The 12705-nt window shown below is 56.3% G+C and overlaps 4 protein-coding genes across 4 annotated transcripts; 2 read left to right on the top strand and 2 right to left on the bottom strand.

Moving 5' to 3' along the window:
• Positions 1–804: 804 nt before the first annotated feature.
• Positions 805–3006, bottom strand: B0I36DRAFT_286121 (short-chain specific acyl-CoA dehydrogenase). The gene is made up of 3 exons (XM_046151596.1): positions 2658–3006; positions 1736–2581; positions 805–1668 (listed from the first exon to the last, which is right to left on the bottom strand). Exons 1-3 carry the CDS (start codon positions 2795–2797, stop codon positions 1302–1304), a joined length of 1353 nt encoding a protein of 450 aa, XP_046015793.1. The 5' UTR covers positions 2798–3006; the 3' UTR covers positions 805–1301.
• Positions 3007–3286: 280 nt separating this feature from the next.
• B0I36DRAFT_318923 (uncharacterized protein) lies at positions 3287–4840 on the top strand. Its single transcript, XM_046153348.1, has 3 exons — positions 3287–3724; positions 3910–4203; positions 4380–4840. Exons 1-3 carry the CDS (start codon positions 3530–3532, stop codon positions 4455–4457), a joined length of 567 nt encoding a protein of 188 aa, XP_046015792.1. The 5' UTR covers positions 3287–3529; the 3' UTR covers positions 4458–4840.
• On the bottom strand, positions 4841–6820 carry B0I36DRAFT_318922 (glycolipid 2-alpha-mannosyltransferase). The gene is made up of 3 exons (XM_046153347.1): positions 6579–6820; positions 5288–6497; positions 4841–5227 (listed from the first exon to the last, which is right to left on the bottom strand). The coding sequence occupies exons 1-3, from the start codon at positions 6627–6629 to the stop codon at positions 5160–5162; spliced, it is 1329 nt and encodes a 442-aa protein (XP_046015791.1). The 5' UTR covers positions 6630–6820; the 3' UTR covers positions 4841–5159.
• Positions 6821–9598: 2778 nt separating this feature from the next.
• B0I36DRAFT_373063 (topoisomerase II-associated protein PAT1) lies at positions 9599–12093 on the top strand (the record flags this gene model as incomplete). The annotated part of the gene is made up of 2 exons (XM_046160160.1): positions 9599–11742; positions 11799–12093. The coding sequence occupies 2 exons, from the start codon at positions 9599–9601 to the stop codon at positions 12091–12093; spliced, it is 2439 nt and encodes an 812-aa protein (XP_046015790.1).
• Positions 12094–12705: the final 612 nt, after the last annotated feature.

Here is a 12705-nt window from a genome sequence, read left to right as displayed (position 1 = left end):
GACGCCTCTGTACCCTCAATTCCAGCCACCCAGGACCTAAAACAACGGCAGCAGGACCCGTGGCCCCCACCAACATGATTTTGGGCAGCCAGCAAGCAGCAGAAACCCACTGTGTTGAACGCCATCACTGACAAGGGGGAGGGAGAAAAAGAACGCCACTCGGGTCTAGTGGCCGCATCGTGATTATTAGGCGCCGCATAGCTTCCCTTCACCCGCAGGGAGATGCGACCCGCGGGCCGGGCGTCATTCTCCCCGGCTCTGGTGGCCTGGGGGCCTGTAAGGTTTTAAAAGGCAGCCCGGATTCCCCTGATAATTTCCCTACACCCGGGCACCAACCAATCCCCCGTGGAAGATCCCATGGCATAGGTCAAGTCCTACGGCCATGCTTCCGTCTGCCGTATATCACAGCGAATGGTATGCATCCGATCGCTGTGGGATAAAAAGCTCCGGGAAAACCTGCAGCACAGGGGTTTCCCTCCAGAACCTGCAAAGGGTGCTGGCCTGGCATGACGAGCTGCTTCCCAGAATCCGAGGGTAAATCCTAAGCACTGGACGTCATACAATGCTGATATCTGGGCAACGTGCATGGAGACCAGGATATTCTCCAATCCAAAACCTTGGTATTGGTATTTCTAAGTGTTTGTTACTACAGCATGGACCAGAAATAGAAACACTCCCAACCCCAACTGGGACAATGGTAGATGCATCTGCTGGGACTGTGGATCAAGCAGCACGCTATATGTGCACTCTGCGTGGCACCCATGTCCGTGTCTGGCCCTTCACCCTTGTAGCGAGGGCCGGGATGGCTGATTGCTATGCAACGGCACAGCCCACAACCCCACGTTCATGGCTCGACTATCGCGAGACCAGCACATCGTGATTACTCTAATTGTGCAATCGTATGTTCAGCGTCTAGGACTGGAGCTTTGTGTGAACAAAGCACACAGCACGATCTGAAAGATGTACGCGTCAGTTCTTTCCACTCCGCATACAATCTGCTGTGGCATAGGATCATCTCAAGCCTTTCTGTCATGTTTCATTGATCAACGACTTAGCTGGCGGGCGCTGGACACAACATATATTCCTTCAGCTATTAAATCGAGGAAGATCTCGTGACTACGCGTTTGGCTGTATGCTTGTTTTTATTGTTCTTTACCAGATTTTTAAGTACCGCAAGATACATGACTCCTCATGGTCGCGTAGCTGCTGCATGCCGATTTTTAAATGTCTAATAACGCAGCGCCAAACGTCCGTTCCTATGTCTTTACACCCGCACATCAACATCAATGAATCTGCCCCGCTCACGCGGTGTACTCCTTTTGCAGCAGCTTGGCGATCGTGTTGAGCTGGATGTTGCTGGTGCCCTCGTAGATGGCGCCAATCTTGCTGTCGCGGAAGAACTTCTCGGCCAGGCCCTCGCGCACGAAACCCATACCGCCCATCCACTCGACGGCGAGGCCGCTGACGCGGCCGGCGACCTGCGAGGCGTACAACTTGGCCATGGCGGCGTCGCGCACAAAGTCCTCGCCGGCCTCCTTCTTGCGGGCGGCGTTGTAGACCAGGTGCCGCGCGGCCGTGATCTCGGTGTACGACTGGGCGATTTGGTGCTGCATGCCCTGGAACTCGCCAACCAGGGAGCCGAACTGCTTGCGGTCGTTCCATACGTACCTGGCAAGATTCGTTGCGGTTAGTGTTGTCTGGTGGAGACGAGTACATTTGCTGGTGGCAAACTTACTTGACGGCGTTCTCAAAGGCGCCGAGGGCCAGACCAGTCATCTGCGCGGCGATACCAATGCGGCCTTCGTTGAGAAGACCAATAGCGTATTTGTAGCCCTGGCCCTTCTCACCGAGGAGGTTCTCCTTGGGGATCTTGACATCATCGAAAGTAATGACGCAGGTGCTGCTGGCCTTGATGCCGAGCTTCTTCTCCTTCTTCGCGATCTCGAAGCCAGGGGTGCCCTTCTCGACGATGAAGGCAGTGATGCCCTTGTATCCCTTGCTCGGGTCGAGGTTGGCGAAGACGATAAAGAAGTTGGCCTCGAGCGAGTTGGTGATCCACATCTTGCCGCCCGAGATTGTGTAGCCGTCGGCGGTCTCGGTGGCCTTGGTGGCGAGCGCGAAAGCATCGGATCCGGAGACGGGCTCGCTGAGGCAAAAGCTGCCGACGGTGTCGGTGGCGAGCCGGGGCAGCCACTTCTTCTTGAGCTCGGGGCTACCCCACTTGAGGACGGCGGTGTTGACGAGGGTGTTGTGGACGTCGACCATGACGCTGACACTGGGATCGACCCGCGCGAGCTCCTCGATGCCGACAATGGCGGAGGTGAAGTTCATGCCCGCGCCGCCGTACTCCTCGGGGATCTCGATACCCATGAGGCCCTGCTCAAATAGCTGCTCGACAACTGAGGGGTCCATCTTCTCGGCCTCGTCCATGTCACGGGCCTTGGGCAGGATGACGTCGTTGGCGAACTTGGAGACGGAGTCCTGCATGGCAGTTTCGATCTCGGAGAAGTGCGTTATCGGCGTGGGCGTCAGCTCGTCGAGCTCGGTGCAACGCCGAGCCGTGACGGACAGAGGGCGCATTCTAAAGGCGGTGGTGTGAGTATATAGGGCGCCATCAAGATAGAATTGTATTTCATCACGCCAGCCAGGGAACTCACTGCTGGGCTGTGAATGTCCGCGTAGGACGGCATTTTCTAGCAGAGGCAGTCGACAGTCTTCCGGCAGAAGCCGTGGCAGAAACAGCAACGGCCTGGCCTCGCTGTACAGCAGGCCGCAGGGCTCTGGCAATGGCAGACATGGCGGCGGATTTTGCGGCTGATTACGAGATTTCAGAAGCAGGAGACGGATGGTTGTCGTTGGGGAATTTGGAGAAGGAAGGCGGGGGAGGCGAATCCGGGGGGCAACAACAAAAGCAGCGTTGCACGATATTCGCTGAGGCTGTAAGAGGCGTGCCAAGGGGGCGGAATCACGAGGGGCAAAAGGGTTTGGAGAAAGTCTCAACACATGCACGGCGTCAGAGAAGTAGTCAGAAGACGGGCGGAGTGGCGGGCGACGGAGAAGGCATCCCACGGCTCACCCATGCTTTGCCGAGGGTAGGCGGAAGGCCGAAGGGGCGGGCGACTGTTTCGTGGGGAAGCTCTCGCTGCGCGCGTGCCCCCAGATTCTGGCTCGCGCCAATCACAGCTGTCCCAGAGGTCTTGAATGGGGACTCACTGGGTGCTCAAGTGCGGCATGTGAAGAGACAAGCTGAACTGCGGGCGGGCAGACACCAACAATGTGGGCGACGCGAACAGCGAGAGGCCGGCCCCACCAACTACGACCCGCATGTCTGTCCTACTTGGCCAGCTTATCGATTACGCTCCACCTCTTCTTCTGCCAGTTGACCCCAGCTGTTGTGTGTGGCCAAGCAAGTTAGAGCGCCGAAATTGCATCGCCAACTTCATCGTCAAAGACGGGAGGGAGGTGCAAGCACGCCTGGCGCACTGTTGCAATCCTGCACACACACACACACACACAGCCAGCCACCACGATGGTCGCGACAATACTCAGACAACTGCGGCCGGCAACGGCCTGGCGATCAATAGCGCCGAGGACCACCGCGACAGCCACACCGCGCATCCCAACCCTCGCGAGCCGCACCGCCGCCAGCTCAACACTGCGGCCCGCACATCGCCTCTTCTCGACGACACCCATCCAGAACAAGACCCTCAACCAGGTGCTAAGGGTACGTTTGACGTCCGCTCGATCTACATACCTTCCGCCATAGAACCAGCCGGGGCCTCCATCCCGCAAACTACATTCCCACCCAGCAGAAACAAACCCCGAACACGACATTCACCTACACGTACTATGGAAGCGAAAACTCACGACAAGGCTAACATGGACCTGATTTTTCTCCAACATCAACAGGGAATGCGAAAAGGCAAGCGCGCCCGCCACGCCGTCTCCCCGGCCCTGTCCGACACGCGGTGCCCCCAGCAGAAGGGCGTGTGCATCAAGGTCGGCATCGTGCGGCCCAAGAAGCCCAACTCGGGCGAGCGCAAGATGGCCCGTGTTCGGCTGTCCTCGGGCCGCATGATCTCGGCGTACATCCCCGGGGAGGGCCACAACATCCAGCAGCACAGCGTCGTGCTGGTCCGCGGCGGCCGGGCGCAGGACTGTCCTGGTGTGCGGTATCGGCTTGTCAGGGGCGCATTGGATCTCGTGAGTCTTTCTCTGCTTCCCCTTGGTCTTTACGTTCTTGTCTGTATCTTGTCAGATTTCTCCCTCGTGTGGAGATTCCACCGTCCAGGCTGGAGCAAATGCCATGAGGAAGCGCTCGGAGAGTTTTGGGGAGGTGGACGAATCTGCTGGCTAACAGAGTTATCGCCAACTCCCAGGGCGGTGTTGCGACGCGGATGTCCAGCCGCAGCAAGTTTGGCACAAAAAAGCCCAAGAAGGCTGCCGTCGGTGCATAATTGTCGAATCTTGAGATGTATAATTACTGCATGAATAGATATCGCACGCGAGCGACCTCACAGAGTCCTTCCACTTTCGCCGCTACGAGATTTTGTCGGCTGCCATGTACACCTACTGGACATTAGTATTTCTGCAGTGGATTGGAGAGCCAATGTATTGATAGATCGCGGACTTCGGCAAAATGGAGGAACGGGAATCAAAGAGATACACCACGGGCGCAAACTTGGCTCTTGGCGAGTGCATCGGGGGTCGACATAGGCGTTGCATAAGGCTTGATGGGAGGGGAGCAGCATAGTAGCATTGTAAGATATCACGCCAGTTGCATATCTCGCCAGTTTAAAGCCTGGAGAACAGAGCAAGACAACAAATCATGTCATACCGGCCTGGTGGGTTTCATTCTATATTTGCCATCTTCCTGGCTTGCTTGGTACGCCCGCCCGCCGCTCCGATCCGATCCGTGCCGTCCAAAAAGATCAGCCCAAATGCTCAAAAATGACATAATTGACCGTTGTGACGCCGTCCCTACTAGAAGACTCCTCATGTCTTCCAACTCGTTCTTTTCTGTTTGGCCGTGCTCGGAAGGTCGAGCGTGCCGGATTTGCAGGTTGACATGGCATGACAAAATCACGGGTTGACCCCATCCGGCGCTTCCAATGAACCGTGAACACCGTATCAGTACATCCAACTGTTTTCCCAGTCATTTAGTCTTGCTGGGCCTCGTAACCTTCAGGCTTCTCCAAGCCGTTCAGGTCGAAGTACCGAGAAGTGCCTGTGATATCTGTGTTAGTCGTTTGTCAAGAATCGCCGGTTTGTTCACGCGAGCACTTACAAGAATAGCCCTTCCAGTCAAAGTTCTCCTTAGGGTTGCAGTGGCAGCGGAGGTCGATACGCTTCTGCTCGCCAGTCGGGCAGTGGGTAAAGGGGACGTGGTAGTATGCAATGTCGTTGAAGAAGTGGATCTCTTCCTTGGGCAGCAGGATTCCAGCGCCAATCGAGTGGACAGGGGCATCACCCCAACGCTCATAAAAGAAGCCACCGTCCTTGTCCAGAGACTCGAAGAAGTCGATGTAGGCATCGGACCGGAGCCACTCGAGACTGCCGACCTCGAAGTTCGACCAGAAATGGCAGTGGTTGTAAGTGTCACCACCGTCATCACTGAGGAAGGCCATCGAGTTATCCTTGGCAATGTGCTCGGGGTGGTTCTTCATGAACTTCTTGGTGCTGTCCCAGAGAGTGGGGATGGTCTCAACGTACTCGTACAGACTGAGGACGAAGCTGTACTTCTTGTTGTTCTCCTTCATGTAGCGGAAGGGGTCGTAGTGGATGTCGCAGTAAAGCTCAATGCTGGGCTCGACACGCCAGTAGTACTCGTAGTTCATCATCAGAGGCTGGCGGAAGAAGAAGCCGGACTCGAAGCGGCACATGTGGCGGTAGCTCACAGAATCGCCGTAGATGATCTTGCGCTGGGCCATATCCTCGCGGACCTTTCTTGCCTTGTCCTGGTCAATCCATTCGGGAAAGGACCAGTGCTCCTTGGGGATCTCGCCGTAGAAGGTCTTTCCAGAGACCAGGGACGAAGTGACTTTCTTGAAGGTGGCGTCAAAGGGCTTGTCGTTGAGGAACACCCAGTCGTAGCCGTAGCGGCGGTTGAAGCGGTCCTCGACGTGGCGAATCGACTTGGCAATCTCCCAAACGTCGCTGTTGCGAGCGAGAGTGACGAAGGTGGCATTCATGCGAGGACCCGGGGCAGGGCCTGTGAGGTCGTTCCAACCAGCATCGGCAGGGGTCATGGCCATGGGCGCATCGAGGCCGCTGTGCTGGTTCGTGAGGCCGGAGCCAGAAGAGCTGGACGAGCTGCTGCCAGAGGAGCCCGAACCAGCGGCGGCATTGCTGCCGGAGCCGGCAGCACCGCTACCACTACCCGTCAGACCTCCAGGGGTTCCATGGGTTCCAAAGCCGGTGCCTTTGGTAAAGGAATCGGTGTTGAGGGCCGGGCCGTCGTAGGACGAGTGGGAGACGTAGTAGAACACAGCCAAGACCTGTGACGATGGCGGACTCAAGTTAGCAAGGTGTACCGTAGACTAGGCAGCGGAGATAGCCACGAAGACCCAGGGACATACAAAGACTGAGAGGAGAATGTATCGCACGATGCGCGCACTGCCGGCGGCCATCTTGACGAATTGGTGTAGATGCAACAGGGAGACGCAGCCCGTGATGCCAGCAGCAAAAGAAGATGCAGGCAGGGACCACGAAAGTTGACAGACGATGGGAGGAGGGAAGAGGACGCTTGGCTGCCGGCACGAGGAAGTATGGGCCGCCAATGGGCAATGCAATACGTGGACACGCTCACTCGTACTTTACGCCACGGATCTGTGGTGGAATAGGGGCGGGGCGCGCGGCGGGCGCGGATCCAGCCGTCAGTGGCCAAGTCCTTGTGCTGGGGACGCCGCCAGGGAGGACCTGGCCAAGGGGTTCAACCTGCCGCTGCTGCTGCTGTCTTTGTGCCTGCGTGTGCATCGCCAGCCCCTAGCAAGGGAGCCCTGTGGGGCAGAGAGCTCTCTACGATTATCATTGTACCCTATTGTAGCCAGACTCGACGAGCAGAGCTGCATGCAGCAGCAGCCCCCAAGCAGGGCCAGCCGGCGCCGACATTGCATCTCATCGTAAGGGACCGCAGGGTGCATTGTCTAGTGTCGCATTCTCAAGCTGGTCGCGAGTGGGACATGGCTGCAGACAGGGGACAGCAAGGCAGGATGGAATGGACACGGCTGGCGGGCAGGCTGCTAGCAGCAACACAGACTTCAGACTGAGACAAGCCCCCCATCTGGCCCGATGCCGCTTATCCTGTGGCAGCACAGCATGTCCCGGCGTGGACATTTGCATCCGGTGCAGATGCCATTGTGCGGTGAGCAGCGCTCCAGAGAACCCATTGCTTCGTGGTGATGGTTCGCATCCGTCCAGGTACAGATGGGCCTGACTTTCGCGGTTGTCGACCAACATCGCCCTCGACCCCAGAGCCCTGATCGGCAGACGAAGCAGAAGGCTTCCAGAAGACCGCACAGCCGAAACTGCATTGCGTCCGAGGCCGCGCATCCTGGGGTCACCACACCCTGGCGTGTCGCGGTCTTGGCGGAACCCGCCCGCCCTAGGAAAGCCATCAACCCAATCGGCCAGTCGCACATTGAGCTTTGCCTTCCGCAAGTAGTCCGGCAGCCATTTTGGGGGAAAAGACAGATAGATGCTGTTCAAGCTCTCCCTCCATCGTAAGTGCTGTTCGGGGCTTCCATCGCAACTCACAAGCATGGATGCTGATCACGTCGGGTCCCTTGCTCTGCGCCAGAGAATGCCATCCCCACTTCCCGGTCGGGCGATGCGCAAATCAAGACGCATCTGCACGTTCTCCAGTTACTCGGGCCAAGTGGTCAAGCATTCAATCTTGCAACACGAGCTCTTGGCCGCCGTCTTTGCACTCGCGCCCTGGCCAATGTCTCTCTGGTAGCCGCCCCTTGGCCATGTTTAGACGCCACTTACCAACCCATTGTACACGTCACTACCAGAAGGCAAGCGGCCGTGCGTTGTGGTGCAAGCTCTAACTAGGGTAGGCTTAAGCAAACCCAGCGCTGTGCCACACAAACCTTGGTGCAGCCACATGGCAGGGCAACAAGATGAATGGCCGACTAGTACGATTTTATATGCTGTAGGCAACCTGGAGGGCGAGTTCGTGGCAGCAGAAATGTCAGCACTGGTCCATGCCCGTCATTATGTGACAAGATGGTCTTCCCTAGAGGTCCCGAGGTCCTTGTCGATTGTGTAACCCGCGTGAAGACACCTTGGCGGACTTCTCATGGTGAAATTCTTTGCGTACGTACCTGACCAAAATACGCTGAGTACCTTGATGATGAAATTCTGCTGTTGTGAAAACACTATGCGCAACGCTGAATGGCTACGGGTAGCAGCACCCGCTCCGGCCAACGTGCTCCAAGCCTGTGCCTTGCAGCTCCAGTACAATTGATGTAGCCATGTAACAATTCGAGCTCTCTGGATCATGCCGTGGATGGCTCTCAGACCCAGAAACACAGCGGGTTTTCCGTCCTATATTCTGCAAAACTGGGCGGACTTTGAATCGTCCGAGACTAAGCTGGGACATATTATCAAATGCATACTGATGTGCTGATAATTTAAATGTCTGCTATAGACAACGCCATGTCGCCGAGAGAGAACTCAAGTCAATCATTTGACAAGAATATCTCATCCATCGCATGAGCGATTGGGCCAGGGGAAAAACCAGGATACGTTCGTGGAGCATGTCACTGGCGACAAGTCTTTGAAGTTGCAGTACTGAAGTCGGCGCACGGATCACCTCGAGAGCTTCAGGGTGGCTCCACGCCTTGTGCGGCGACGAGTGGCAGTTCCGGCCTTGCAGCTGGCGAATCGCAGGCGTGCCTGCAAGCTCCATCCAACCTTGGAAGCATGGATGCGACCAGTGGCTCACCACATCATCACCAGGTCGCCTCAGACGCATCAACCTGAGGGCCTCTGGTGTCGCAATCCCACCGCACCAGGCTCACTCCGCCCAAATATCCTCTTGCACCCTTCGCCAGACGCCAGCTTCTGCGACGTCTCTGTGCGCCCGCTCGCGTGGAATCGCAAGACCTCGACCTCGACCCGACATTGTCGCTCCATTGCTTCCAACCCCTCCGCACAATGACGATAGTGGCCCATCTCGGTTGCAAATCCCAGATCCCTCTCCTTTCCTAGTCGTAAGTCTGGCCCGTGTGCACCATCATCTCGCCACCTCTGCGTGCATCGTGTGCCGTCTTTCTCTCTGTCCCAGAGGCTGGCGACATGGCCGACTTTGACTCCGCCGCTGTTACCCCACCTAGCCATCCATATCGCGCACACCCTGCGAGCAAGGCTCGTTGATCAATTCACCTAGGCCTCAGGCCTTTACGGGATCGTCCATTGCCTCTTGTGTCATGTGCAACGAACAGCCAGCTCCGTCGCTTCGCAATCGCTGTGTTCCATGCCGCTGGATAATGCTAATCATAAGACTATATGAACCGCAGTTGGCCCAACAAGACACAATACTATAGGCTCTATCTGACAGCATTAGCCCGAGCTGCGTCCTTTATCTGCCATTATGGCTTTCCACAACACCGCGGCGCCTGGCTTCGGCCAGACGTATGATCCCTTTGCGGACCTTTCGGGTCACAGCAATATGGATGATGCGCTCGAGTTCGACGACACCTACGATGGGCTTGGCGACCAGCTGGACGAGACCGATGACGCATTCAACGACGACACCTTTGGTGGCGGCAATGAAGGCCCCGTGGCCTCGAACAATGTCGGCAAGGACTTTGATTTCTTTGGCCAGACTGCCAAGGTCGCGGGGGCTTTTGAAGAGGAACATCTTCGGTACAACCTTCAACAACCCGCTACTCGAGCCGTCCCTCCTCCCGCATCCTACAACTATCAGACCGGCTACAACTATCAGCAGCGACCTGCGCGAACCGGCTATGAGAAGTATAAGGAGCCCGAGCCCGAATTGCAGGTGGACGCTTCCATCTGGGGTGTAGCGCCAAAGAAGCCTACGATCTCTACTCCCACACCTCAAAGTCAGCCTACTCCTCCCGCAGCTTCACGGAAGATGATGAGCCTGGAAGAGGTAGAGGCACAGTTGAGATCTTCGTCGAAGGCCACACCTCCTGTTCAGCAGTCGTACGGTGCCTTTGGTCCTCCCGATGCGCAGATATCTCCTCACCAAGGGCAGTATCAACGTCAACAACCTGTCGACCCCCGACAACAATCATTCGACAACCGTCAGGCGCAGGGCTTCCCACAGCCTGGTCAGTCTCCTGGCTTCAGTCATGGTCATCCCATCACTGTCTTGCAGCGACCCGCCTCCAAGCACACTCCGCCCACGGGACCAAGCGTCTCTAGCCCTCTAGCTCAGCTTCAGAATCAGCAACCTGCTATGATGGCCCCGACGCAGATCCTGCAGAATCCCAACCGTGCCCAGGCTGGGGTCCCTCCCAACGCAGCCCACCGAGCTCAGGGCTCATTCAACCGCCAAGCCCAGGATCACTCTCAGGCACCTCAATTGAGTGACGAAGACAAGGCTGCATTCGTAGAGGCTGAGGCTCGACGCGCCAAGCGGAATCACAAGATCTTCGTGCTCTCCAAGGATAACGGACTGATGACTCCGCAGGACAAGAGCTTCATCACCCGCATCCAGCTGCAGCAGCTGGTGGCGGCCACTGGCGATCCTAACGAGCATGGAACTGATGCCGCCCTCGCGGAGGACTTCTACTACCAGGTCCTAAGCTCTCTCCGGGCTGGGCAGCGTCAGAACCCGAACCAGCCGCTCAACAATTTTGCCCAGACATATCTCGTTCAGACCGGTGGCCGCCATGGCGGTATGCGTCGCCATGGTCGCGGTGCAGACAACCACGTCCAGCGTATGGAGCAGCAAGTGCAACGCGCGGTCGAGGCTGCCAAGAACAAGCCAAAGAATAAGCAGCTTGTCATTGAAGGCAGTCTAGGAAAGATCTCCTTCAGCAACGCCAAGACCCCGAAGCCGCTGCTGAACATCAAGCGTAATGATAGCTCAACTGATGCCAACCGTCCAAGCAGCGCGCAGCGGTCGCACGCCAAAATCTCGGACACGAAGGCCACCTTGAAGGATATCGAGAACGTTTACCTGACCCTTATGAAGATGGACGATCTGTCGAGGGCTATGCCTCCGCCTCCACCGCCCGGTGAGAACCCGGACCAGGCTTTTATCGATCGCCAGGCCGAATTTCAGGAACTCAACCAGCGACTGTGGAGCGAGCTCAAGGTCCACGAGTCTATCGGAGCCACGTCCATTCACCCTTTCATTGCCTTCATCTCGTACCCCAAGGGCAAGAAGGCAATTCCCCGCGTGTTCCGGCATCTCACCCACGAGCAGCGCACGACTATCCTGACCATCATTGTGTTCCACTTGGATCAGCTTGATGTTGTGCGTGGTGCCCAGGTGCAGACTGGTGAGCCTGTCTCTCTTAATGCAGCCATGCGTGAGAACATTGAACTGTTCTCGATGTCCGTCATGCCATGCCTTTTCCAACTTCTCAACGAGTCGGATCTCCCGATTGTCACTGGTGTATTGGGCCTCATCACCCAACATGCCAATGTCGACCAGGTTGCGCGCACGCGCATCGGTGTCTCCATGTTCACCATGATTCTGAGCCGTGCCGAGCTGCTCAAGGAAGCTGGTCAGGCGAACGAGCAGACATGGGGTCAATGGTAAGTCAAGTAATCAAGCCGCATAGTTTTTCAAACAATTGCTGACAACATCTCAGGGTTCAACAATTCAACCAGTTCTTCAACGTCCTTGAGTACACCCTCCCTAATATCTTCCCTGGGTCCGTCACATCCGGGGAGGACGTGTACGTCTGGCAGTTCTTGGCAGCCATCGGTATTGGCGCCAGCCAGGAAGAGCAGCAGCGACTTGTCACCTCCGTTCGAGACCGTGTCATGGGTACTATCAGTATGGCCAAGACTCTGCCTGCGGACATGGCCAAGCAGCGCCTCGACAACGTCAACCTTTTCATGCGCTCCATCGGCCTCGATGTTGAACTCCTCAACGTTGATTAGACGAGTGAGGATACAAACTGTGCCTGTTGTCTCGTGTCAGACAGGCACAAACGTTCTTGTATGGTCACCAAGTATCGTGAGTGAATGGAATCAGACATGGATTCCTGGAACGCTGAAGCGCAACAGCGCGTTGGCGCGTTGGCGGACACAAACCACGAAATGGACATATCGTGCTGTGCATGGCATGTCCCCTTTTTGCATCCAAGGGCAGGTTGCGGTGGGCAGGGCACGCCATGTGCCAGCGACATGATATTTCGGACATTTGACATATACATGTTAGGAAACTCGAACTTGGGAGTAGTAATGCTCCACGGCAGGGGAGGACACCAGGATCAAGCACCTTTGCTCACAGGAATGACTGAAGGAGCCATCTGGCTCAATACCATCAGTAGACCTATCTATTTGTAATTGCGAACAAGCTTCAAAAAGCGGCCCAAAAGAAAAACACACATAAAAATATCAAGCGTTTTACCAGTCAAATATTTTGTACCTCGTGCAACCCAGTACTTTTCCCTTGCTCGTTGCGAGTTAGGCATAATGATCTAATGCTTACGCTGTGACTTGGTTCTAAATCTGCCCAAGAACGCCGAAAAATGTACCACAATACAACTT

This window comes from Microdochium trichocladiopsis (assembly GCF_020744255.1).
Source record: "Microdochium trichocladiopsis strain MPI-CAGE-CH-0230 chromosome Unknown B0I36scaffold_3, whole genome shotgun sequence".
Lineage (NCBI taxonomy): Eukaryota > Fungi > Ascomycota > Sordariomycetes > Xylariales > Microdochiaceae > Microdochium > Microdochium trichocladiopsis.
This window is presented reverse-complemented; position numbering and strand designations above follow the sequence as displayed.

Excerpts from the sequence above, each read along its gene's own strand:
- B0I36DRAFT_318922 (XM_046153347.1), bottom strand. The coding sequence starts at position 6,629 with ATGGCCGCCGGCAGTGCGCGCATCGTGCGATACATTCTCCTCTCAGTC. Across the intron at positions 6,498-6,578 it reads ACATTCTCCTCTCAGTCTTT|GTCTTGGCTGTGTTCTACTA; the intron begins GTATGTCCCTGG and ends CCATCGTCACAG. Across the intron at positions 5,228-5,287 it reads TGACTGGAAGGGCTATTCTT|GCACTTCTCGGTACTTCGAC; the intron begins GTAAGTGCTCGC and ends CAGATATCACAG.
- B0I36DRAFT_318923 (XM_046153348.1), top strand. The coding sequence starts at position 3,530 with ATGGTCGCGACAATACTCAGACAACTGCGGCCGGCAACGGCCTGGCGA. Across the intron at positions 3,725-3,909 it reads CCCTCAACCAGGTGCTAAGG|GGAATGCGAAAAGGCAAGCG; the intron begins GTACGTTTGACG and ends CAACATCAACAG. Across the intron at positions 4,204-4,379 it reads TCAGGGGCGCATTGGATCTC|GGCGGTGTTGCGACGCGGAT; the intron begins GTGAGTCTTTCT and ends GCCAACTCCCAG.
- B0I36DRAFT_286121 (XM_046151596.1), bottom strand. The coding sequence starts at position 2,797 with ATGTCTGCCATTGCCAGAGCCCTGCGGCCTGCTGTACAGCGAGGCCAG. Across the intron at positions 2,582-2,657 it reads CGGACATTCACAGCCCAGCA|AATGCGCCCTCTGTCCGTCA; the intron begins GTGAGTTCCCTG and ends CACCGCCTTTAG. Across the intron at positions 1,669-1,735 it reads GCCTTTGAGAACGCCGTCAA|GTACGTATGGAACGACCGCA; the intron begins GTAAGTTTGCCA and ends GAATCTTGCCAG.